The sequence below is a fragment of the Dermochelys coriacea genome, chromosome 4 (assembly GCF_009764565.3).
Source record: "Dermochelys coriacea isolate rDerCor1 chromosome 4, rDerCor1.pri.v4, whole genome shotgun sequence".
Classification (NCBI taxonomy): domain Eukaryota; kingdom Metazoa; phylum Chordata; order Testudines; family Dermochelyidae; genus Dermochelys; species Dermochelys coriacea.
In genome coordinates this window covers 57126751-57153697 of record NC_050071.1, presented here as the reverse complement: position 1 = coordinate 57153697, position 26947 = coordinate 57126751, and the positions used below count along the sequence as shown (strand labels likewise).

Below are 26947 nucleotides of genomic sequence, written 5' to 3'. Positions count from 1 at the left end.
AAAAAAAATGAGTCACTATTAATCCTGTGATTAATCGCACTGTTAAACAATAATAGAATACCATTTATTTAAATATTTTTGGATGTTTTCTACATTTTCAAATATATTGATTTCAATTACAACACAGAATACAAAGTGTACAGTGCTCACTTTATATTTATTTTTGATTGCAAATATTTGCACTGTAAAAAACAAAAGAAATAGTATATTTCAGTTCACCTAATATAAGTACTATAGTGCAATCTCTTTATCATGAAAGTTGAACTTACAAATGTAGAATTATGTACCAAAAAAAAACTGCATTCAAAAATAAAACAATGTACAACTTTAGAGCCTACAAGTTTATTTGGTTCTACTTCAACCAATCGCTAAGGCAGACAAGTTTGGTTACTTTGCAGGAGATAATGCTGCCCACTTCTTGTTTACAGTGTCATCTGAAAGTGAGAATAGGTGTTCACATGGCACTGTTGTAACTGGCCTCGCAAGATATTTACGTGCCAGATGTGCTAAAGATTCATATGTCCCTTCATGCTTCAACCACCATTCCAGAGGATATGCGTCCATGCTCATGACAGGTTCTGCTCGATAACGATCCAAAGCAGAGCAGACTGATGCATGTTCATTTTCATCATGTGAGTCAAATGCCACAAGCAGAAGGTTGATTCTTTTGTGGTGGTTCGGGTTCTGTAGTTTCCGCATCAAAATGTTGCTCTTTTAAGGCTTCTGAAAGCATGCTCCACATCTTGTCTGTCTCAGATTTTGGAAGGCACTTCAGATTCTTAAACCTTGGGTTGAGTGCTGTAGCTATTTTTAGAAATCTCACATTGGTACCTTCTTTGTGTTTTGTCAAATCTGCAGTGACAGTGTTCGTAAATCAAACAACATGTGCTGGGTCATCATCCGAGACTGCTATAACATGACATGTATGGCAGAATGTGGATAAAACAGAACAGGAGACATACAATTCTCCCCCAAGTCACAAATTTAATTAACACACTATTTTTTTAATGATCATCATCAGCATGGAAGCATGTCCTCCGGAATGGTGGCTGAAGCATGAAGGAGCATATGAATGTTTAGCATATCTGGCACGTAAATACCTCTCCCATCAATGTAAACAAATTTGTTTGTCTTATCGATTGACTGAACAAGAAGTAGAACTGAGTGGACTTGCAGGCTCTAAAGTTTTACATTGTTTTGGTTTTGAGTGCAGTTATGTAACAACAACAAAATCTACATTTGTAAGTTACACTTGCACAATAAAGAGATTTCACTACAGTGCCTGTATGAGGTGAATTGAAAAATACTATTTATTTTGTTTATCATTTTTACAGTGCAAATATTTGTAATAAAAACTAACATAAAGTGAGTACTGTACACTTTGTATTCTGTGTTGTAATAGAAATCAATATATTTGAAAATGTAGAAAAACACCCAAAATATTTAATAAATTTCAGTTGGTATTCTACAGTTTAATATTGCGATTAAATTTTTTAATCACAGTTACATTTTTTGAGTTAATTGCATGAGTTAACTGTGATTAATCAACAGGCCTAGCAAATACCATTGGAACAATTACTTTAAATTGCAACACAAAAGGTTAAACCAATAGTTCCTAAACCAGCACTGAAGGATAGTTCAGTACAGTGGTATAACTATAAGAGTCCTGTAACCCCTCCACATCATGCTTCTTGCAGGCTGCTGCCGTGGCTATTGCTGCTTCCCTGGTAGTAAGTCTCAGCCCTCCAGTGCTAGCTTCCAGGCTCTTTGCTGCCCAGTCTTTCCTCTGTAGCCACTTTTCAGGCCTCCAGGCTGCTGCTTCTGCTCTCACAAAGCCTTTGGCTCTCTCTTGAGATTAATGTCCTTTGACCATAGGAAGTCCTTTTTCTTTCTGTACTCTGGGGATTATGGAGCCTGTAAGGAGTCCCACTGATTTCAATACAATCCACTTTGCCTCAGGAGTCCAGTCTAGCCTATCTATTTGCTGAACTAGGGCCTTGTTTTATCATTTTGTATGCTGTTTATTTCATCTTCCAACAAATCTCCATTGAAGATTTATAAAGCCTCTGTAAATAGTGGCTTATATTGGAAACTGTGACACATCCATAACTATTTCAGAATGAATAGTGCTACCATAATTATCATAATTGTATATATGAAACTAAAAATAATATCAATAGTTCAAGCAGTTAAATTGAAATGGAAGCCAATATCTTTTAAAATTGGCAATAACATTTTTCTTTTTTTGCTACCATTAAATATTGCTTCTAGCAGATTTTATGTGTACATTGTACAATATAATAATTTATTACAAAAGATGCCCACTGGTTTTAGATTAAAATGCAATATAATATACATAAAATTTTATTGTTCCTTTAAACAGGTTTGTTTTTAGACTAAAGTGGATATTTTGCTAAAGTCCCAACAAATGTTTACAATTTAGTACTAAATGTGCTTTCTCCTTGTACTAATATTGCTGAAGAAATGTGCATTACAGGCCTGCCAATTTTTTTCATACAGTTTTTATACTGTATTATTTTCATTGTACAAATATACAAGCTGATAGAAAAGGAAATAATTAGGTACTCTCAATATTGCTGAGGCATGGAGCTAGAACAGGTCAGTCAGTGCATCTTATTGTGACATGCTAAATTACCTGAACAATACTGGAAGCGATCTTTGGACCTAATTAACATCCCACCTAATTAATGTCATCTCTGTATGTACAGACCTCTAGACAGATTCACACTTTATTTATTTATTAAATATCACATTATTCAAATAGCTGTCTTTAATTTCTGTATTGAAAACTTAAGATTTCTGTGCTGTTTTCTTAAGTAGGAGTAACTCTTCCTTTTTTTTTTCCTCCTTCAAGTAATCAATGCACTGCTGAATGAGTTCATTTTAATGCACTCAATCATGCCTCTAATGTTTGTAGCTTACGGGCGCAAGCATCAGTAATGCAGGAATGTTATATGGCTTTAGTCTGGCCATTTCATAAAATATTCATGGAATCAAAAATGTGCATCAAAACAGCAGTTGGGAGAATTACATTTATGTGCCTGTTTTTATGGTAGCTTCACATTTAAACCCATTTGTGTTAATATCTAGTCAATCTTTTTACTTAAAAAAAGGAAAATGGTAGTGATCATATACCTCCTTCTTTGGTTAATATTTGTCTAAGATATCTGCTGTGATATAACAGATATAAACTTTTGGAGTGTTTTGTAGGAAGGGGATTTGTAAAGGAAGATTTGGATAATATTCAGAAATATAAAATGTTTGTCTACCATGCTTTTAAGTTTATATCATGTTGACTTTTGTTCTTTAAATGAATGCATGGATTCTCTTTTTTGTAGGTTTTTGGTAAACTCATATCTTCAAATAGTTTTATTCAAAAGTGCACTTTCCTTCCATTGAAAAACTGTAACACAAACCTTAGTGTGTGTATTTCTAGTTAGAATGAAAATAGTAATGATTTATAATATTTAATTTATTTAGTGGATGAATGATGCTTTGTATGAATATAATTGTTTAGAATGGGTCTCCTACTGTAAAAGATGTGTAGTTATACCACTTCCTTCCAATTATTAAGATGAATTGATTATTGATAGCTTTTTGATGCCTTGTCCTGGGGCCCCAGTAAATTATAACATTTTTGTAGTACTTCTGTATATTTTATAAGAATTACATTTGTGATTCTGACTCATTGATTAAATGAGAGAAAGTATCAGTATTTCTCAAAATTCAAGTTTGAGTCACATGGGGATAACTTCTGAGCACATTGCTTGGGGAAATTAGACATGCAGTTACTTTTGTTAACAATAACAATGGAAATTAATTAAATTATTTCTTGTGTAACATTTTGAAAATATGTGCTATAGATTGTCTGGAAGTAATCATTTTTCTTCATGGAATCTGAGGTAGATATATGGGATATCCTTTCCCTTCTACAAAATATTCTTGAGGATCCTTCCCACTGCCTGTCCCTCTTCATCTTTTCTCTATCTTTCTTTCTTTTCTCAAATGACAGTAAAAATCATTTTTAAGCTACCCTTCCCATAATTGAATTGATATAAAAATAAATCCTAACTTTTAATGCAGAGATGCTGTGTAACCAGCTTCCTTTCCTCCTAATACTTTCCATAATTTGTATCTATTTATTTATTTTTTGAGTTATTACAAAAACACCTATTCAAGCTCTAGCTACTTGTGCAACAAATAAAATAAACATCAACAATAATAAAAAACCAAAAATAACACAACACTTTTATAAATTAAAATACAGGAGCCAATCGAACTAAATACACCAACTCAAACTGAACCAACTAGCCAGGCAGAATGAATAAATTGATTCCCTATCACCCTGAAGATTTTAGTCTCCCCAGGCTTTTGACTGTCTGTACTGAAATGCTTCAGAGAATGGATAAGCCTTGCAGGTGAAGATGAGCAATTTCAGGTTATTTTGGAGTTACGAGTCAATTCCAAAAAATGAAATGTACTATTAACAGTAACTTCCCATTTAATCCAAGAGGACTTCACCTTGTATTCTTCTGCTGATTGCAACGGGTAGTATTGCAAAGTGATTCTCGAGTAGACAAATCCCAGGCCTGTTAAGTCAAAACCTTTCACTTTTTCTTTGCTTAGGAAATTCCCAACCTATTTTTAAACTTATATTTCTTTTTATTTTCTGTTTAGCATCTTCACTCTTTTTCTTCTGTAGCCAGATTGAGTTACTTGTGTTTTCAATCTTGGCTTCTTTTTTTGTGTCTGTAATGGAACCACACTTAGATGCATTTTCACCTAATTCCATCTGAATGATACCAGAAAGCACAGTCTGCCTCTGTATTTTGGTGCTCATTGAATTCTGGCAACAAAGATGTCAGGACAGGGCCCTTATGGCTAGTTCAAAGGCCAGTGGTATGTGGAATATATTACTTCAATTTCCACTCTGTCAGGAATGCTCTCAAAGGAGTCCCTCAAATATGAGATTTCATGGGAGAACAGAACCACCGTATCCTATAGCTCCAAGCATCTTAAACAGGCAATAGAAAGGCATACTGAATCTGGAAGTTCACCTGAATCTGTCCATCTAAGAGATAACATCTCAGAGTCCGAGGAGGAACAAGTACATTAGATTCACCTTCAACGTCCACCTCCCTGGATGACTTGTTTGTCACCTCTTCCTGTCCCTAGAAATTGTTTCTCCTGAAGGTGGTTTTTTTCTTTTTAGTTTCACCTGAATGAAACCACATGTCTTTTCCCTCCATAATACATCTGGTGAAATTAGGTTGCATAAATTGAATGGCAAAAGAGCTTTACATTATTACCGTATTGTATTACTTTGAAAAGACTCCGGCCCTTTCAAAAGTCCAAATCATTTGTTCATGGACTTTGGGGGGAAAAAACAAAGAGGGAAGTGAGTTGTGTCAGAGACTAGCCAAGTGCATAAAACTCTATATCGAGCTCGCTGAGTCAGAGTCTCCAATTAATCTTCATAGTCGTCTATCCCAGAACCAAGGACAGTTTAATCTCCAATCTCTGAACCTAGCAGTTTGGAGTGTGGTATCATGTTGACTTTTGATTTGGACTGTCCCTAAGCAGTTCACCAGATTGTGATAGAGGTTGTAAAGTTTCCTCAAGGAAGACTCATGCTTTGAAATGGAAGATAGATATTGTTATGGGTCTTTAATAAGTCTTCCTCTGTCTGTCACAACACCTGTTATATTAAGCTATCAGTAGATTGTCCGCTTCCCTGAATTGACTGTAATCAAAGTCAAGATTCATTTTGAAGCTGTATCAACTTAGCATCTTCTGATTTTGTGTCTTCATACATCCAACAGTTGAAGTTTTTGAAAGAACTAGTACATATCTTCCTATCTGTGTATGAACCATTGCTTACGTGGGACTTAAATTGCTTTAACAAAGCTGGTGAAATTCCATATTTAAACTTCTTGAAGATTGTCCCCTTTACCATCTATCTTTGAAGACAATGTTGTCATGGCAGTAACTTCAATCAGAAGATTTAGTGAGGAGCAATCCTTGATGACTGACCCTTGTTACACAGCATTCACAGGTATAAAATGGTACTTTGTCCAAACTATAAATTCTTTACTAAAATTACCTTAAAGCTCCTTCTGAACCAATCTACCTGTCTCCTAGCATTTCTTGAAGCCCACTCTTTACCCAGGGAAAGCTAGTCTCCATAAATTAGAAGTTAAGGAGGCTTTGAATTACTATCTTGGGAGGACTAAATTAATTGTATATATACTAGGCTACATCTGTATATAAATCCTGTAAGGGAGAAAATCCATTCAGATTGTTGAAGTGGATTAGACTTTATCTTTAAACATGTGTTTTACCTTATCAGCGTTTCAGTAACTGAAGATATTAGAGCACATTTGAAAAATTCTACCTTCTACTCCTTTCTTACTCCTTCAGAATCTTTCAGCTTAGGATCTGGACTGTGGTCCTTTACACACACACTTGATTTTAAAATATCATTCCCACAAGATCTTCTATCTTTCTAGAAGATTCTGACTTTTGCTTCTTAACATTGTGGATCTATACAGTCAACCTACTTACTAGTAAATGAAGTTTTTGAGTAACTTGTAGTTTGGGCAACAAACTGTGAACTGAAGGTAAAGATGACTTACTGATACCTGTAAGATGTGGAATATTTTTTCCATTATTCATATTTTTATTAAGTTACGGTTGATGATTATTGGAACCTTTGTGAAGTGAAGTTAGAAACAATTTCTTTTGTAAGAAAATGATAATATGCAAAAATGTTTTGGAATATTTTGTTAAATATACTGCTTATATTTATGAATTAGTTGTGTTTTTCAGGTCAGTTCATGAAAGCTGCTGAGCATTATGAAATATTCCATCAATTGACACTGGGACGGATGTGGAAGGATGAGACAGGCCACACTTACAACTCACTGGCCTCTGAGCATCTCTGGAGAATTTACACATTACTAGCAGACAAAATGCTAGAAAATACAGAACACCAACAGGCCATCAAAACTCTAATAAAAGCTTTTGAAATGGCAAAAAAAGGTGGGTGGAAAATAACACTCTCACATTCCTTTCTTTAATGTGCAGGCTCTGATTTTCCCAGGAGTAAGGTAAAAATCATCAAGGGTTTGAATGATTATTTCCTATGAAATTCAAAGACAAACGCCATCAATATACTTCCAAATCTCATTGTAAAACAGAAGTGCCTTCTTGCTGACAGCAAGGAATCCATTAGTTTCTTGAAAGCTTTATCTCCAAAAATGCAGTCTTCTGAGACTATAGTGTTGTAAAACAATGAACCCATAATCAGAAGTAAGGTCATTTACCGAAGTTGAGATTTTTGTAGGTTAGCCACTGTTGATTTTCCATTTCCTTAGTAATGTTATCAGGCAGATCACTACTGTTTCATTCTACATGACTGATAAATAATTATAAAAACAAGACCATTTGTTTTTCTTCTGCAGCCTTTCCAGTATACCTGAAATACTGAAAATAGTTTTAAAATTTAAAGTTCAGGAAATGCTGTATATGACGGCTAACATGACAGTCTTAGTGTTTTGACTATCCGTAGTAAGGATCCAAAAGCTGATGGAAAGATGAGGATGGCATTTGAATATATGATGTCAGATGCTGAACAGTTACAAATCAGCTGCTTATTCAGGGGGCATTATTATGTATGAGAGGGAGTAGAAAAGGGAGAGTCAACCATCACAGTTGATTTTAAGAAAGTACAGATTATTTTTCTGGTTTGGGGTTATCTTAATAATGCTTATTTGCTGGAAGATGCCATTAGATTCCAACATCTACAGTTTTCTGTGTTCTGAAGGGGAAAAAAATGATTGTATGTGTTTCCCAGAATTAGAATGGAAGATATTGTATAATCACCTTTATTCAATTAGCATTGTTATGCTTACTTTGTGGCATCTTTAATAGTTTTTGCATAAAAATTATGGTTAATACACACTAGTAATTTGAAATTTATCAGTAGAGACATTTTAATCTAAATGTTAAGAAAATATATACAAGTATTGATCAATCAGTCAGTTCCTAAGGAGTAAGCTACAGCCAGAGTTGCAAAAAACAAGCTACAAAAAAAAAAATTCTCCTTATGTGTTTAGTCTTGAAAAATAAAGTTTGTTACAGTGAAATAAAATAAAGTTTGTTCTGTGAAATATACAGAACAGTATAAAATGTATAGAATTAAGCATTAACTGTGCTATCCATTATTTAAAACAATATTGAATTATTTCTGTTTGTTTTCTTTAGTCATATTGACAGGTTTCAGAGTAGCAGCCGTGTTAGTCTGTATTCGCAAAAAGAAAAGGAGTACTTGTGGCACCTTAGAGACTAACAAATTTATTTGAGCATAAGCTTTCGTGAGCTACAGCTCACTTCACCAAATGCATCTGATGAAGTGAGCTGTAGCTCACGAAAGCTTATTGTTTCTAAAGATCTAATGTTAAAATTTCTTTATACTGTTAAAAAGTTGAATATGTAAAAATACCAGCTTAAAAATCTATATTGCACTCCCATACTGTAATTTTTTGAGGATAAAGCAAAATGTTTTTTTTTAATTTACTACACCCTGGGTCTGAGGTTTCCATTAATTCCATAACAGTCCTTTTGAACATATGTCTTTTTTGAATGCATTTGTCTGGATGTTGATTGGATGGTTCCTTCTTTCTTTGGATTTGGCCCTTAGGCAATCTGTCCTACTTCTTTTTCAACACAGAAGCTAATAGTTCTCTTTTGAGAGTTGCTTCTTCAGAACCCCACTCCTGGGAGCATGTAACTCAATAGTGTGAGTTCCAAACCCATTTAAAGCAATAAGTGTTGCAAATAGGCATATATTCTACCACAAAATGAAACCCTTCTTATGTCATGCTTCTTATTATTTGTTTATATATTCAAGAGAATTGTTAAGAGATTATCAAATTGGATCTGACTCTGCATTGACACCACCAGGCAGCTATCCCAATTTAGAGCTGGTCAAATATTTTTGACCAAAACTTTTTTTGGAAAAAAATGCAGATTTGGCAATTCCTAACCATTTCACAAATTTATGTTGATTTCACCAAATTGTTCCAGTTAAAGAAACGAAACCTACTTTTTGGTTTGAAATTTCCTTTAATTTTGTTCAATTTAGAAATTTTAAAAATTTTCTAAATCTAAACAAACTTTTTTCAATATATCAATTTGATGAAATTTTTGAAAAAAATTCTTTTATGAATTGACCCAAAACACCTTTTTTTTCTCAATTTTTCAGAATGCCAGAAAATTGAAAAATCCATTATTCGCTACCAGATGGCTTTAGAGCTCTTATTACATGAGCTAGACAGCTATTACAGCTTGCTGAGACATGTCTTTGAAACTTGTGGGAGTTCTGCAAATCACACCTTTACTCACCATTATTCTGTAGATATTTAAACGAGATCACATGCTCATTTCAGATGGAAAGTCCTTCAATCTCTGTTCAAAAGCCTGCTCTCTCTCCCTCAAAGAAGCCTGATTCAGCAAAATATTTAAGTACATGATTAAGTTTAAGCTAGTGCTTAAAACCATCTCTCTTCAGCATTCAATGCATTCCACTGGACTTAAGCCTGTGGATATATGCTTTTCTGAATATGGACCAGAAATTGATAAACAGTCTCTCAAGATTCAGGCTCTACAGAGACAGTTCTTGAAGGAAAAAGAAAGGTTTTGAGTGTATTTCTTCTGTAGAGCCATATTTGCTCATCCTCCTTCCCTGCCTCCGTGGAATCTTTTGAAAAAGAACAGAAGGGTTTGGGATTGCCTGCTTTTATAATTTTACCAAGTGTGTTCAATTCTGTAGGTAGGGGGGTGTCCTTATGGGCTCAGCAATTATGACTTTCAGAGATTTCAGGACACTTGGAGCAAACTTCCATGAGTGTGGATCTGTAGAGACAATATATTAGGAGAACATGAGAGGTAAATAACCTTCCTTTTTCATGTGTAGCTGTTTATAGTGGTGCAGAAGCTGGGAATTTGTTGACCTTCAGGACTCATTTCAAAGCTCATTTTCTAGGCTTTTTATGTGTTGAATGGGCAGTATTGCATGATGAAAGAAGGTGTTATATTTTGGACATTGATTCCAATTTGTTTGCTTTACTAATCAATTTTGTATATATCCTCAAACTCTGAGGGTGGGTGAATTTTGAAAAAATGATGTAAATAAATTATTTTATATAAATTAGAATATTAAATATACAAGCCAGGTTTTCTTTTGCTGGAGCAGTGCAAAGAGCCAAGAAAGCAATCCATTTTGGCCAGCCAAGAATTTCCTTTGCTTTTGGAAGTTCTCGGTGGGGCCAAATTAGCTTATCTAACTCAGATGCCACCCCCAGTCTCTGGAATAAGGAAGAGCCACATCCAGAATGTGCTGTACTTCAGTTGTCCACCATTTGTGTAGCGTTTCCTGGAACCATTGCCAGCTAGTATAAATTACAGCAGCTTTCAGGCTGCTTCTAGCCTATGCTAGAAACCTATTCTGAGAATCAGGGAGCTGTAACTGACTTCCTGGCTTCTTTCTGCTGCACCAAGTTTCTGTTTATATGTAGCTAAATAACTGTATGGAGATATTGTAGTGACCGTCTAAATGTAAGGTGTTTCATGACTGTCTTTGGAGAGGTAGTGGCAGTGCTGTGAAACAATTCATAATAGAGAACCTTATAGCATGACAAACTGTGTGCTCTGTCTCATGAAAACATTTGCACTTCCTATGTTTGTGGCTTTTTTAAAATTGAGTATAAGTGCTCTAGATAAACATGGAAAAAATCAATGTTGGGAAAGTGATAAATGACAAGTTATAAGGAAAAATTTAATATGTTGTTAAAAATGATATGTACATTATTTTCAAGAGCTGTCAGTAGTAGTGTAATTTGTTTAGAACAAAGAGTAATTATAACCCAACTCCTCCCCTTTAGGAGGTGATAAGAAGATGGAAGGAGAATCTGCCTATTGCTTAGGGCTAGCCTATCATTCTGCTGGAGAAGAACAGACAGCAATAATAGTGAGTTTACTTAACATGCATTTTATAATTTGTTCGGAAGCAATTACCTTGGCTTTACTATTAAGTGGCCTTAAATAAAGGTAGATTTTGATCTGCTATTTTTAGTGATGAAAGTTTTTATTACTGTTTAACATTTATTTTATGATTTTACTACAATAGCCTATATGAAATATCTGCTGGGAATAGATGGTGAATAGGATGGGAAAGAGTTCTACATGTGAGAATTCTGGAAGGACAGGACCAGTAGTCCATCTCTGTGTTTTGGATCAATTTTAGAGGAAAGATCAGTGACAACCCAGTATGCTTCTGCCAATCACTGCTGTATCTCTAGGGAAATATGACAGCATTCTATGATCAGCTGTAACAATGTTATGGGGAGATCCAGTAGTATGAGTATGGATGTATTTTGTCCTTGTCCATGGACAAACAAAAGGGTATTCATCAAAACAACCAGTGCCATCTCTGTTTGTGCCCAAGCCTTAAACTCAGTTTGGAGGGGTCCAGTGTTCTAGCAGCGGACATGTTTCATGGAGAGGACTCTTCACTAGTTTCTTTTATTAACTTGCTCAAAAATTGAACCCTGGAAACTGGATAATAGTTGAAGTTGGTTGAGTTGAGGAATGATTTCTTCAGTATCAGCTGGTTTACTGTATGCTCATAGTTGTTGATGGATTTCCCTCTTCAAAGGAGGCATTAATAATTTGATGTTCCAGAAACTTTCTATTATCTTTTTCATGATTCTTCAATGCTTCTTGGATTTTCTTCCATGCAGATTGACTGAACTGTGGAAAAGAGGGTGTAATGTTTTTTGTCCTGTTATAGACATGTGGTTTCTGGTGTTCAGAGAAGTCAACCCTGATGCTGCGGATGATCAGTCTGAATAGGCTGATAAATCCTCATAGTCAGAGGTTCTGGGTTGTGAAGTTGAATGCAGACATTTCAGATTGAGAGAGCAGTTTATGATCCAGAATACTTTACAGAGTGAGATTTAGTGGTTGCAATGGCAAAGGAGAAATATGGATTTTTTGGCCTTTTCCAGGGTTCTGGAATAATAGATTAGACAAGAATTCCTTGTGCTGAAATCTTTCTGCATGCCCACAAGTTTTTGACCACAAACACTCCGTTTTCTTTCCTTCTTGCTGCTGCATTAACAGGTGTCTGAGAGCCTATGGGAATGAGGAGCAGAAAGACCGGTAATAGAGATAAAGAATTTGGCATGGACACTTGATTTGTTCATGACCAGGAGAAGCTCCTTGACCAAAAAGACGAGCACAGTCTTCATTCCATTCAAAGGCCAAAACCATACTTGAAAGCAGCCCAAGATTATCTGGGAATTATGATACTGTCAGACAGAGTTTCCTGATCACCATCTCTTGCATTATTTTTTCTTAAAACAGGAGGGTTAGAAACCAGGTGATCATTTACTAACCTGTGGCTGTTTGATCCTGGGTCAAATAATTGGTTTTTTGGAGAATGCTGGAACCTTTGTTCTTTCAGTTAAGATGCTCAGCTTTATATATTAGTATGTGTTTTATAATAATGTTTAATCAACAGATAAAAACAACTGACAGATGGTAGAAAACAAATTTGCCTTTTTTGTTAAATATGAAACACTCCCTATATAGTAGAGAATGTAAATGGGATTCTCTAGGGTGGATCATAAAATAATTTAAGTATCCTCATGCTGTAGGATATTAATATTTTCATCACTTGTGTGCTAATTAAAATAAACATATTAAATAGAGTTTAACTTATGAATGTTGTATAAAATTGTGAGATCAACTCTCTTTACATAAACTGAGAAGACTTTCATTTAGAAAAATAGGTTAATTTTCACTTTAAAAAAAAAAGTACCACATTATGAGAATGAGAAAAGAAATAGGTAGTATTTTATTTCATGCATTCTTTTCATCCTCAACTGTGATCAATATATACAACAGTAAAATATCAATGGTTTCAGTGCCATTGAGCACAAATTTTCTTTACTCTCCAATTAGAAATCATTGCCTAAAATTTACCCTTCTGTTCTCAATTTAATGGTCTCTGCATCCAAAGGGAGCTCAGATGCTTACAGAGATGAAATCATTGCATCCTGTTCCCAGAGGACTACTGGTTATCATTACACATAACATACAAACAATACTGCTAGGAGCCAGTTTGCTTCATGGTAATGTGTAGTTCATCACCAGCTTCTGTAGCATGCTAAAGAGGTCTTGCCACTCAGCTTGGGACTATTTGAGTGTGGACTCAGGGGTCTCAGCAGTTATTTTCCTGCTTTGCATCAGAGTTTTCATCTTTTTTATCCTTTTGTGCTGTGGCCCACCTCAGGCAGTCTTCTTCTGGGGGAATCTAAAAGGAGCAGCTGTTACAAATACCATTTCCTCAAATTGTTGCCATTTGGTTCCTTTTGCTATTTAGTGTGTCACTCCCTCCCCCCAACATGCACACAAACCCGTATGCATATAAACTTGTTTCTCTTTCATTATCTCTTCTAACAAAGTGGAGAAGCTTATGTTCAAAATATTCATTATCTGACACAGTAATTAAAAGGTTGAAATTATTAAGCTACAGTCTGTTATATCAAAAATATAGCCTCTTTTCTAGAGAATGGAATATTTTCAGTGAATAGAATTTTTATTGCTAAGCATGTAGTATATAGAATAGAATATATTGCTAAGCATGTATTATATAACATGACTAATTGTTGATAAATTATTTATTTGATACATGTAACCTCAGTTTTGCAAAGACTGGGGGCAAGTCTACACTATAAAATTAAGTTTACCTAAGTTACCTTAATATATAGCCACTACAATAATTAAATTGCTTTTGCATGACCACACTACGCTCCTTTTGTTAGCGGTGTGTGTCCTCACCAGGAGTGCATGCAGCGATTTAACTGTCTCTGTGGGGCATTGTGAGATAGTTTCTGAAAGTCAGCAACAGTCGATGTAAGCAACGCAGTGTCTATACTGACACTGCGTCGACCTAACTACATTACCTAAGTGCTGTACCTCTGGCAGAGGTGGAGTTATTAAGTTGGTGTAGTGGGAGAGATACATAGGTGGAAGAATATTTTAGTGTATTTAGACACTAACAGAGTTAGATTTACATAAGATGTTTTACATGTAAACCAGGCTTGAGTTCAGTGGGACTATTCAAGTGTGTAGAGTTAAATATGTGTGTAAGTCTTTGCAAGATTGAGACTTAACTCCATTTAACATCTTTGTGGTATTTTTGGGTGTCAAGCAAGGTCCGCTTTATAATTGTATCTAATTGCTTTTACCATGTTTGGGAAAAAAGTATAAATGTCTGAAATGTAAAAGTGTACTGTGGATTTTGCCATGAAAAGGTTAGCTGGTTGCTGTCTAGACTAACTTGACAGTAGATCTTGCTATAGATGCTTCTCTCCAAAATTGTATTGCTAACCAAATATTTGTTACAAATATTTTCATATAATTAGAAATCTTGTATATGGTAAAGTATTGCATATTTGATGTGGTTTTTTAAAAGTATATTGCATATTTGATATGTTTTTTTAAACTGAATGTAGATTTTATGGCTAGAAACATTAGATAAGATCTGATCATTCCTAGACTCTGCATTCTGATTGTTTTTGAACATCGGAAATTCTTTAAGGGAAAGCAATAGTGTTTCTCCTCTGGAGTGTGTCTGGTTTTTGGGGGGCGGGGAGGGGAACTTTGCATCTGAGTGAAGGAGCACTTCTGATTGATGTGAACTCAGGGAACACGGTACATATCGGTCAGAATTCTCTGTGTAAATCAGGGGTTGATGAGACAGTTGTCCAAATATTGATGTTTTCAAGGTTTACACAATTATGAGGTGTGCCACCATTACCAGGCATTTGCTGAAGATTTGAAGATCTGTAGCAAAAGGTGACGGGGGCACTTGTATTGGTAGTGATCATTGCCCACAAAAAATCTTCTCTGTGTTACCCTGAGTGAAATGTGTAATTATGAATCTCTCAGGCTGAGAGTCTTGAACCAGTCCTACAACTTCAGGGAAGGGATGATTGTTGCCAGCGTCACCACATGAAACCTGAACATTCAGTTAATTTGTTCAGCTTCATATGGAAAGAAGATATAACTTTTTAATTTGGATTTGTACAATGCTAGGCATTTCCCGGTACCATGAGGATTTTGTTAATTTCTTTGTTTTAGAGAAGCATCTTCATCTCTAAGAAGTTTCTCATTACAGGGATCCCTAAAGAGGGATGGGAATAGAGGATTGAGGTAGCATGGAGTGGAACTGAATAGAGTGCCCTTTCTCAAAAATGTCATGACATTTTTTCCCTTCAGTGCTCACCTGTGTGACACCCAAATTTTCATCTTAGTGATACCTTGTTTGTCTTGGAGCAAATCAGTGGTTTTCCTTTGGGGTCTGTGGTTAAAATGCTTTCCTGTTTGCTCAGTTAATGGTGTCAGAATAGCTCCATCACTAATGGACTGGATTTCTCTTGGGTAACATGCCCCAAATATACACTCTGAGGGGAAACCCCCTTAAAAGTGATTCAGTTAAAGAAAATTAGAATTAACATAAAAATCATATACCATGGAAAAATAGAATATACCGAAAGCATGTTACTAGATCAGAAGATTATCGTGCTTTTGGAAAGCTTTTATTCAGCAGAAAATAATAGCATTTGTAAACATCCCTTCTTACAGTTAATAGCCTGACTTTTTTGTCTCAGAGTTGCTTCTCAAGAGTAGGAGACTCTTGTCTCTTTTAGTTCTCAGTTTTTATCACTTAAGCCCCATTTCCCCACCTCCTCCTTCCCCAGAAAACTAAAAAGATGATGAGCTATAGTCTTGGCCACCTATCCTGATAGATTAATCTAAAATAAATCAACCTTTTGGCATAAACATGTTTACATGACCATCAGTATCTGTTGTTGGGGAATTTGTGTCACAGGCAGTAGGGGAATTGGCATTGTGAACTGGTGTCAGGAAGTCTAAAAGACTAACTTTGAGGATTTTTCTGTATCAGATAATGTTGTGTGAAACTTGCTGGCTTTGTTATTTGTGAGTGTCACATCTGTGCAATTTTGCTTTAAGTTTCCAAACCTAGAGTTCCAAAGGCAAAACTCAAATTGAAACCATCAAGTTTCATTTACCTTTATGCATTCCATATGATTGCCTAGACTTCACATCGTTATTGTACATAAGATTTTTGATTGTCTAGTTTTATTATGAAACTACAAGACATGCACTCTAAGAATTAATGGCTATGCAAAGACAGTAAAGGACCATGGCTGTGTTCCTTTATGCTACCAAAATGGAAATAATACATAATAAAAGTTTGTTCCTGAGAATCAGTGAAAGATTCTCTGCAATCTAAATAATTTGCACAAAATGTAGCTAGTTTAGCTTTCATGTTCGAACATGAAGCTAGCAGAGTTTTACTTGGTTTTCATTTTCCTTGCAGAAGGTTCACATAGCTGTATTTTCAAACTGTCTGAAGTGTTTGATCATTGAAGGCACAATCATAACACCGGCAATTCTGACATGCAAGGGAGTGAGAAAGTATATGGAGCCCTCTTATTCCGATGCCATGTCTTCACTGCTATTTCAACCCAAGTTACCTAACACGGTTTAGCTAACCCATGTTAAGAACTTTCCTTTTATTTATAGCGAAGACAGCCCCTATATGTCAGCCAGTGCAGCTGAGTTGGTGCAGCAGAAGATGTAATCATTGCTAAGTATAAGGCTGGTGCAGATTACATTTTCCCCATCCATTAGTAGCAAGGTGGGAGCCAGGAACCAAATTGTGTGTGTCCCTTATACCATGCCCCTTACACAGACTTATAGCAGTTTAAAGCCACAATTAAGGCCTTTTGTCCCATTTGAGGCTTTTGAAACCTGAATTGTTTCCTTCCATGGGTCAAAATAGGTACATTAAAGGACATTTTCTGCCAATTATGGTGAAACTGTTCTCTGGTGCAGTCAGTTAAAAATGACCACCCTTCCATTTCCACACACTGTTTCAATCTGTGCCATTCTCATAGGATAAAAAAGTAAAATTAAACACAAAACCATATAACAGTGAGTATACATTATGGGTTATTTAATGCTTAATCTTTTTATTAAAAAGCAGAAATGTAAGCACTCTGGTGTGTAGGGCTGTGGAAGATCTGGAAATGTTTTTGTGAAAAATTGTACAGTTCATTTCTCAGGTGATTAGATACTCACAAAAGTTTTTTGCATGTTTTGAGAAATGGAGGGTTTGCACTAAAATCATACAAACCCTATGAATGTGTACATTTTTGTTGCAAATCCACCTTACTTTAACTGAAATTGACCTTTTTGTGTAAAAACTTCAAAACAGTATGTAGATTTTCATGAAAATAAGTCAAAGTTCAGTTTCTTAATGAAATACAAATATCGTTAAATTCTGAAGAGGCTTTTTAGTTTGGTTTCAAACATTTTCCATAGCACATATATTTAACGTGAAAAGAGCAGGCATTTTAAAAGAATATTATAATTGAATATGAACAAACTGTTATAATGATTAGTCTCTTAAATTGTTATAAATCAGGCCTCAATCCAGTACTTCATTTACTTAGACATGGTCTTAAATTTCAGCATGTGAGTAGTTCCATTGACTTCAGTGGGATTACTCATGTATTTAAAATTAAGCACATGCTTAAAGTTTTTGCTGGATTGGAATCATAACAGTTATATAAGAGTGAAGGGGGAGATCTATTGTCTAGACTTAAAGAATTTAAACATTTGTCGTGTGACAGACAGATGAATAACTTGAAAAGCTAGAACATTGCAATATTCCAATTTATACTATAAAACCTAGAGCTTGCTGTGGCATTGCTAGCCGCAGTTTGTTTTGCTGTTTTACTTTCAGCTTTTATATTATTTTAGAGCTGATCAAAAGAATTGGTAGCAAAGTGTGAAGTAAATTGTACATCTAAATAAATCGATTTAACATCCTTAGTGCTTTAAGTGATTTTAGTAATATTAATATTTAAAATATTTCTTTCTGAAATCTTTTTATGACTACATATAGCAATAATAGCCACCATTTCATTCTACTATTTTTCATAGTAGAACATTACACAGTGAACATTGTAAAAATATTATCTTTTAGCATTGAAATGGATGCTCAGAATTGATTTAAACTGTTTATTTGCATGTAAATGACAAGTTTTATTCAGTCAATAAAAATATAGTCTATTAATCCATTTGCTATATTTCTTATATAGGTTAAGGCTTACAAAAATGCAAGGTTTCCTATTTAATTAGAACTTTGCCTTTAACTTTCATATCTGCACAGAGAAATTAGATTCTTTAAATTGAATTTTAAATTTTATAAAATATTTCCCTAGCTTATCTCCATTTTTTTTCTGTCTATACAATGCGACTTTCTATTTTTTGGTTTGTTAGTTTTTTTATTTAGGAAGATTTTTATTATATAAACACATTTTTATGGTTAGAAATAAAGATATAAATAATGTTAAGCAGAATATTGATAGAAACTCAGTGGCAAGAAGTTATGGGCACTGAAGCATGCACATGCATACACTATGATATTAAGGTCTTGGGAGGCTACAGCAATTTGACAGCCAGGTATATTAGTGTTGACACAGCTATGGGATAAAAGCAATTCAGACATCTGGATCACAGTGTTGCTTGACAAAGGCATTTCTGAACAGTTCATGCATTTGTACTTACCCAAGTCCCCAGTTTTGTCCACCCCCTCTCACTGTTTCCTTCTCTGCTTCTGTCTGACTTCGCCTTGTATGTACTTGAGGAATCTCATTTTTCCTTTACAAGTCACCTCCATCTGCTTATGTGTCAGCGTGGCCCTTGCGCCACAGATCATATTCAGGCATTCTCAAGATGAAGGGCTGTATTCTTATCACTACCTCTGTCTCATACTTGTCACTGCTCAGCACTCAGCGCCACACTGGCTTGTTTTGTCAATAACCATTTATCTGTTGCTGGAATAGTAGCAACCATTACATCTGACCTCCCTGTTTCATCAATTATGGATAAATTATTGGATGTGAACATCTGCAAAAGCTTGCTGTTGAACTCACCTCCTGGCTGGGATTAGATAAAGTATTAAACTGTTGTTTATTGTCAGGCCAAAAGTCTACTGGGAAGCCAGGGAATTCCAAGACTAGCAGACCCCCATCAGCAAGCACCAAAAATTGTTTAGTATTGCCACTGTTTCCCACAAGATCATAGCCATTTATTATTTACACTTATTACTAGTTGTTATAACATACTTGATAAAAGCTCTTGGCAGGCATAGTGTTTGTAGCCATTGTCACATCTGTCAGAATGGAAAGGATACATAAATTGTTTTTTCCTCTTATATCAGTGTTAAAGGATAACAGATGAAGCTTCTTCTCTCCAGATGGTTGTACCATGTTTTATTTTGAAGAAATATGTCCAACTGGCTGGTTTTGAGAATATTACATTCCAGTTCTAAATTAGGGTTACAACAACCTTTGCTATAGTAATAGCACATGCAGTGAAGATTTCAAATTGTACAAAAATACTATACTAGAATGTCTGGGATTTTTTGAGGCATGTATAGGCTTCTGCACTAAGGGAACAGGTTGGAATATTTTTGTATTGAGTCAGACCTTACATGAGGTTCAGTAAGGGAGATTATATGTATTGCTTCTGAACTGATACATTCATTGCAGAAATAGAGTCAGATTTAAGAATTACTGTTAGTGCTGATTACAGCATAGAAAAGCATGACAAGGAATCATAGAATCATAGAATATCAGGGTTGGAAGGGACCCCAGAAGGTCATCTAGTCCAACCCCCTGCTCAAAGCAGGACCAAGTCCCAGTTAAATCATCCTAGCCAGGGCTTTGTCAAGCCTGACCTTAAAAACCTCTAAGGAAGGAGATTCTACCACCTCCCTAGGTAACGCATTCCAGTGTTTCACCACCCTCTTAGTGAAAAAGTTTTTCCTAATATCCAATCTAAACCTCCCCCATTGCAACTTGAGATCATTACTCCTCGTTCTGTCATCTGCTACCATTGAGAACAGTCTAGAGCCATCCTCTTTGAAACCCCCTTTCAGGTAGTTGAAAGCAGCTATCAAATCCCCCCTCATTCTTCTCTTCTGCAGACTAAACAATCCCAGCTCCCTCAGCCTCTCCTCATAAGTCATGTGCTCTAGACCCCTAATCATTTTTGTTGCCCTTCGCTGTACTCTTTCCAATTTATCCACATCCTTCCTGTAGTGTGGGGCCCAAAACTGGACACAGTACTCCAGATGAGGCCTCACCAGTGTCGAATAGAGGGGAACGATCACGTCCCTCGATCTGCTCGCTATGCCCCTACTTATACATCCCAAAATGCCATTGGCCTTCTTGGCAACAAGGGCACACTGCTGACTCATATCCAGCTTCTCGTCCACTGTCACCCCTAGGTCCTTTTCCGCAGAACTGCTGCCGAGCCATTCGGTCCCTAGTCTGTAGCGGTGCATTGGATTCTTCCATCCTAAGTGCAGGACCCTGCACTTATCCTTATTGAACCTCATTAGATTTCTTTTGGCCCAATCTTCCAATTTGTCTAGGTCCTTCTGTATCCTATCCCTCCCCTCCAGCGTATCTACCACTCCTCCCAGTTTAGTATCATCCGCAAATTTGCTGAGAGTGCAATCCACACCATCCTCCAGATCATTTATGAAGATATTGAACAAAACGGGCCCCAGGACCGACCCCTGGGGCACTCCACTTGACACCGGCTGCCAACTAGACATGGAGCCATTGATCACTACCCGTTGAGCCCGACAATCTAGCCAGCTTTCTACCCACCTTATAGTGCATTCATCCAGCCCATACTTCCTTAACTTGCTGACAAGAATGCTGTGGGAGACCGTGTCAAAAGCTTTGCTAAAGTCAAGAAACAATACATCCACTGCTTTCCCTTCATCCACAGAACCAGTAATCTCATCATAAAAGGCGATTAGATTAGTCAGGCATGACCTTCCCTTGGTGAATCCATGCTGACTGTTCCTGATCACTTTCCTCTCCTCTAAGTGCTTCAGGATTGATTCTTTGAGGACCTGCTCCATGATTTTTCCAGGGACTGAGGTGAGGCTGACCGGCCTGTAGTTCCCAGGATCCTCCTTCTTCCCTTTTTTAAAGATGGGCACTACATTAGCCTTTTTCCAGTCATCCGGGACTTCCCCCGTTCGCCACGAGTTTTCAAAGATAATGGTCAAGGGCTCTGCAATCACAGCCGCCAATTCCCTCAGCACTCTCGGATGCAATTCGTCCGGCCCCATGGACTTGTGCACGTCCAGCTTTTCTAAATAGTCCCTAACCACCTCTATCTCTACAGAGGGCTGGCCATCTCTTCCCCATTTTGTGATGCCCAGCACAGCAGTCTGGGAGCTGACCTTGTTAGTGAAAACAGAGGCAAAAAAAGCATTGAGTACATTAGCTTTTTCCACATCCTCTGTCACTAGCTTTCCTCCCTCATTCAGTAAGGGGCCCACACTTTCCTTGGCTTTCTTCTTGTTGCCAACATACCTGAAGAAACCCTTCTTGTTACTCTTGACATCTCTTGCTAGCTGCAGCTCCAGGTGCGATTTGGCCCTCCTGATATCTTTCCTACATGCCCGAGCAATATTTTTATACTCTTCCCTGGTCATATGTCCAACCTTCCACTTCTTGTAAGCTTCTTTTTTATGTTTAAGATCCGCTAGGATTTCACCATTAAGCCAAGCTGGTCGCCTGCCATATTTACTATTCTTTCGACTCATCGGGATGGTTTGTCCCTGTAACCTCAACAGGGATTCCTTGAAATACAGCCAGCTCTCCTGGACTCCCTTCCCTTTCATGTTAGTCCCCCAGGGGATCCTGGCCATCTGTTCCCTGAGGGAGTCAAAGTCTGCTTTCCTGAAGTCCAGGGTCCGTATCCTGCTGCTTACCTTTCTTCCCTGCGTCAGGATCCTGAACTCAACCAACTCATGGTCACTGCCTCCCAGATTCCCATCCACTTTTGCTTCCCCCACTAATTCTACCCGGTTTGTGAGCAGCAGGTCAAGAAAAGCGCTCCCCCTAGTTGGCTCCCCTAGAACTTGCACCAGGAAATTGTCCCCTACGCTTTCCAAAAACTTCCTGGATTGTCTATGCACCGCTGTATTGCTCTCCCAGCAGATATCAGGAAAATTAAAGTCACCCATGAGAATCAGGGCATGCGATCTAGTAGCTTCCGTGAGTTGCCGGAAGAAAGCCTCATCCACCTCATCCCCCTGGTCCGGTGGTCTATAGCAGACTCCCACCATGACATCACTCTTGTTGCACACACTTCTAAACTTAATCCAGAGACACTCAGGTTTTTCCACAGTTTCGTACCGGAGCTCTGAGCAGTCATACTGCTCCCTTACATACAGTGCTACTCCCCCACCTTTTCTGCCCTGCCTGTCCTTCCTGAACAGTTTATAACCATCCATGACTGTACTCCAGTCATGTGAGTTATCCCACCAAGTCTCTGTTATTCCAATCACGTCATAATTCCTTGACATCACCAGGACCTCCAGTTCTCCCTGCTTGTTTCCAAGGCTTTGTGCATTTGTATATAAGCACTTGAGATAACCTGTTGATCGCCCCTCATTCCCAGTATGAGGCAGGAGCCCTCCCCTCACAGACATTCCTGCCTGTGCTTCCTCCCGGTATCCCGCTTTCCCACTTACCTCAGGGCTTTGGTCTCCTTCCCCCGGTGAACCTAGTTTAAAGCCCTCCTCACTAGGTTAGCCAGCCTGCTGGCAAAGATGTTCTTCCCTCTCTTCGTAAGATGGAGCCTGTCTCTGCCCAGCACTCCTCCTTCATGGAACACCATCCCATGGTCAAAGAATCCAAAGCCTTCTCTCCGACACCACCTTCGTAGCCATTCGTTGACCTCCACGATTCGACGGTCCCTACCCAGGCCTTTTCCTTCCACGGGGAGGATGGACGAGAACACCACTTGCGCCTCCAACTCCTTTATCCTTCTTCCCAGAGCCACGTAGTCCGCAGTGATCCGCTCAAGGTCATTCTTGGCAGTATCATTGGTGCCCACGTGGAGAAGCAGGAAGGGGTAGCGATCCGAGGGCTTGATGAGTCTCGGCAGTCTCTCCGTCACATCACGAATCTTAGCCCCTGGCAAGCAGCAGACTTCTCGGTTTTCCCGGTCAGGGCGGCAGATAGATGACTCAGTCCCCCGGAGGAGAGAGTCCCCGACCACCACCACCCGCCTTCTCCTCTTGGGAGTGGTGGTCGTGGAACCCCCAACCTCAGGACATCGCATCTCATGCCTCCCAACCAGCGGAGTCTCCTTCTGCTTTCTCCCCCCAGACCTATCATCTGGTCCACTCTCCGCAATGGTACCTGTGGAGAGAACATGAAAGCGGTTAGTTACCTGTGTCTGTGTTACTGGAACCCGGACATTCCGCTTAACTCTTCTGGAGGTCACATGTTGCCAAGCTTCTTCACTGGCCTCTTGGCTCCTCTGTGCAACCTGCTCTATATCTTTAGAGCTTTGTGCCCCTAGAAGGCTATCCTGAGTTTGGTCCAGAAAATCCTCAGTCTCTTGTATACAACGCAGGGTCGTTACCTGTTGCTCCAGACCTTCAATCTTCTCTTCCAATATGGAGACCAGCTTGCACTTTGTACAGACAAAGTCGCTTCTGTCCTGTGGAAGAAAGACAAACATGGCACATCCAGTGCAGGTCACAACAGCTGAACCCCCCCCTTCCATATCACCTACCTACTATGAGCTTCCTCAGAGACGTTGGCAAGATGTAAGCCTCACTGGGCTCACTCCAGGCGAACTCCCAGGCAAACTCCTGCTGTGAGCTGCTCTGCTGTCCCCGCTGCTCAGCTGGTTCGCTGCCGCTCAGCTGGTTCGCGAGGCTCTGGCTATTTTCAAACAGCCAGGCTTCCCTGACGCAAACACACAGACACCCTAATGCCCGCCCCCTGCAGGCTAGCAGCCAATCAGACACTCACTCAGGCTCTCTCCCTGCCCTCCCAGCAAACACACGCTCGGATACTTCCTCAGCATAGTAGGAAGAATACTACCTCAGAATAGTAGTACTGATGAAGAAAGAAGCATAAGAAGGAGTATCAACAACAAAATATTAGGGGGAAAAGTGACCGCAATTAACCTTTTATTTAATCACCTCGTAAATGTTTTGTGTCATTAAGACCCCGATGCAGCAAAATGCTAAGCATATGAGGTGAAATCTTGGCTCCATTGAAGTCAGTGGAAGTTTTATGTTACCCCTTGAAATAAGTTTTGGTGCTAAATTACTTGTAATTACATCCTATCAATTTGAATCCATTCTGCCAAAATATATACATTACATTATACATTATGTAATATACATTATTTGTGTCAGCAAGAGATTTGTGGAATATTCTTCTTTCCGAGGCATTAATCCTGCAAGCGCATATGCACGTTAAAAGCTTGAAACGCATGGTTTCAATGTGCCTACTCACATGCTTTACTTTACTCACATGCATAAATGTTTTCAGGATTTGAGTGTTAGAATGCAAGTTCCTTGGGGGAAGGAACTGTATCTTCATACTTGTTTGTACAGTATGTAGAGGAATAGGGCCTGATCCATCCTGGGACCTGTGGGCTCTACCATAATAAGTACATTATAAATAATCTTTGTTTGCCATTTGACTTCTCCCACTTTGCAATTTAGTCCATGTAATTATGCAGCAGGAGCCACATCATGAAATCCATACTCAGATTTTGCTTCGCCCTTACTCAGGTAGGTCTGTAGGCATGTAGACACTTGACCAATCAGTGTAAAAACTGATAGATGAAACCGATATGTATGCATAAGAATGGAGCGAACCAGGGTCAGAAGGACACATACCACTCCCAACCCTCTGGAAATCTGAAAAAAAAATTGATGCAGCTTTGGGTCGCAGTAATTTTCCTAGAGCGACCTTCTGTTGTGTGGAACCTCTGCTTTAATGGGGTTGTAGCAGTGGTTGCAGCAGAAAGCCTCAAAGCCAATGTGAAGGCATAGGTCCTCTGTTTTGGTGACACTGCCTTTGGAAGATCCTGTCACCTCCAAAAGGTTTAGAGACCAGCTCCCTTTCCTTCTGTGTGGGGTTCAAACCGCAGCCCAAAACAGAAGAAATTAAAGGAAACTCCAGGATGGAATCCTTTGGTAAATTTTCCTTCCTGTGATATGAGCCAATGTTTTTAAATACAGTAGTAAGTATGAGCTGCCTTAAAAAAATCAACAAAATATAAATGTCTTTGACATCTTTTGTAGTGCTCTTACTGAATTGCAGATTAAAATGCCCATGTAGCACCAGTGTCTTTATTTTAACTGCATAAATATCTCTAGAAAAAAATTCTGTTTACTGGCATGTCAGAATTATGTGCTTTTTCTGGAAGTGCATAAGAGGCATTAAGTGCACATTGCATCATCTATCTATCTACCAGCACCTATTGTTGGCTCCAGTAAAATATCCTCAGATGCTGCTACCCAGTCTAGGCCTTAGCCTGTTACTGCAGCACTTGTCAGAAATCATTAGCTAGTGATCTCTTTGACTAATGTTGCGGTTGATTGTCTAAATCATGCTCAAGAACTGTAAATGAGGCAGAAACATCTTTACAGCTCACCGACTGTGAAATGACTAAACAGGGTTAGACTGTCAGAAATCAAAATAAATGTATTTCCAATAAAATTTGACAACAATTTAAAGTGCGGGTTTGGATGCAGAACTGTATTTTGTGTTTTTAAAGTTACAGTAGTAGAAATTAGTATCTTCCTGTCACTTTTTTTTTTTTGGAAGAGCAAATTAATAAAATATTGATAGCAGCAGTAATCTTTTTGTTAACATGGATAGTCATTTTTCCAACATAAATTCTCACCTTAGAATCTCACTTTTGTGTTCTTTATCACCATATGTTTGTATCATAGAATCATAGGACTGGAAGGGACCTCAAGAGGTCTTCTAGTCCAGTCCCTGCATTCAAGGCAGACTAAGTATTATCTTCTAGTCATCCCTGACAGGTGTTTATCTAACCTGCTCTTAAAAATCTCCAATGATGGAGATTCCATAATCTCCCTAGGCAATTTATTCCAGTGCTTAACTACTCTAACCGTTAAGAAGTTTTTCCTAATGTCTGATCAAAACTTCCCTTTCTGCAATTTAAGCCCATTGCTTCTTGTCTTAACCTCAGAGGTTAACGAGAATGATTTTTCTCCCTTCTCCTTGTAGCAATCTTTTATGTACTTGAAAACTGTTATGTCCCCTCACAGTCTTCTCTTCTCCAGATTAAACAAATCCAGTTTTTTCAATCTTTCCTTATAGGTCATGTTTTCTAAACCTTTAATCATTTTTGTTACTCTCCTCTGGACTTTCTCCAGTTTGTCCACATCTTTCCTGAAATGTGGTGCCTAGAGCTGGACACAATATTCTAGTTGAGGCCATATCAGCAGAGAGTAGAGTAGAAGAATTACTTCTTCTGTCTTGCTTACAACACTCCTGCTAATACATCCCAGAATGATGTTTGCCTTTTCTGCAATAGCATTACACTGTTGACTCATATATAGCTTGTGATCCACTATGACCACCAGATCCCTTTCTGCAGTACTCCTTCCTAGGAAGTCATTTCTCATTTTGTATGTGTGCAATTGATTGTTCCTTCCTAAGTGGAATATTTTGCATTTGTCCTTACTGGATTTCATTCTATTTACTTCAAACCATTTCTCCAGATCATCCTCCAAAGTACTTGTAGCCCCTCCCAGCTTGGTATTGTCTGCAAGCTTTATAAGTGTACCCTCTATGCCATTATCTAAATCAATGATGAAGATATTGAACAGAACTGGACCCAGGACCAGTCCCTGCAGGACCCCACTTGATATGCTCTTCCA

At 37.9% G+C, this 26947-nt stretch overlaps 1 protein-coding gene across 1 annotated transcript in view; it reads left to right on the top strand.

The window, feature by feature from the left end:
* The window catches only part of TTC29 (tetratricopeptide repeat domain 29), a 200322-nt gene that overhangs the window by 70358 nt on the left and 103017 nt on the right, over positions 1–26947 (top strand). Inside the window, exons 6-7 of the mRNA XM_038401085.1 lie at positions 6850–7062; positions 10965–11050. Coding sequence (XP_038257013.1) covers positions 6850–7062; positions 10965–11050 — 299 coding nt within the window. The remainder of the gene's footprint in view (positions 1–6849; positions 7063–10964; positions 11051–26947) is intronic.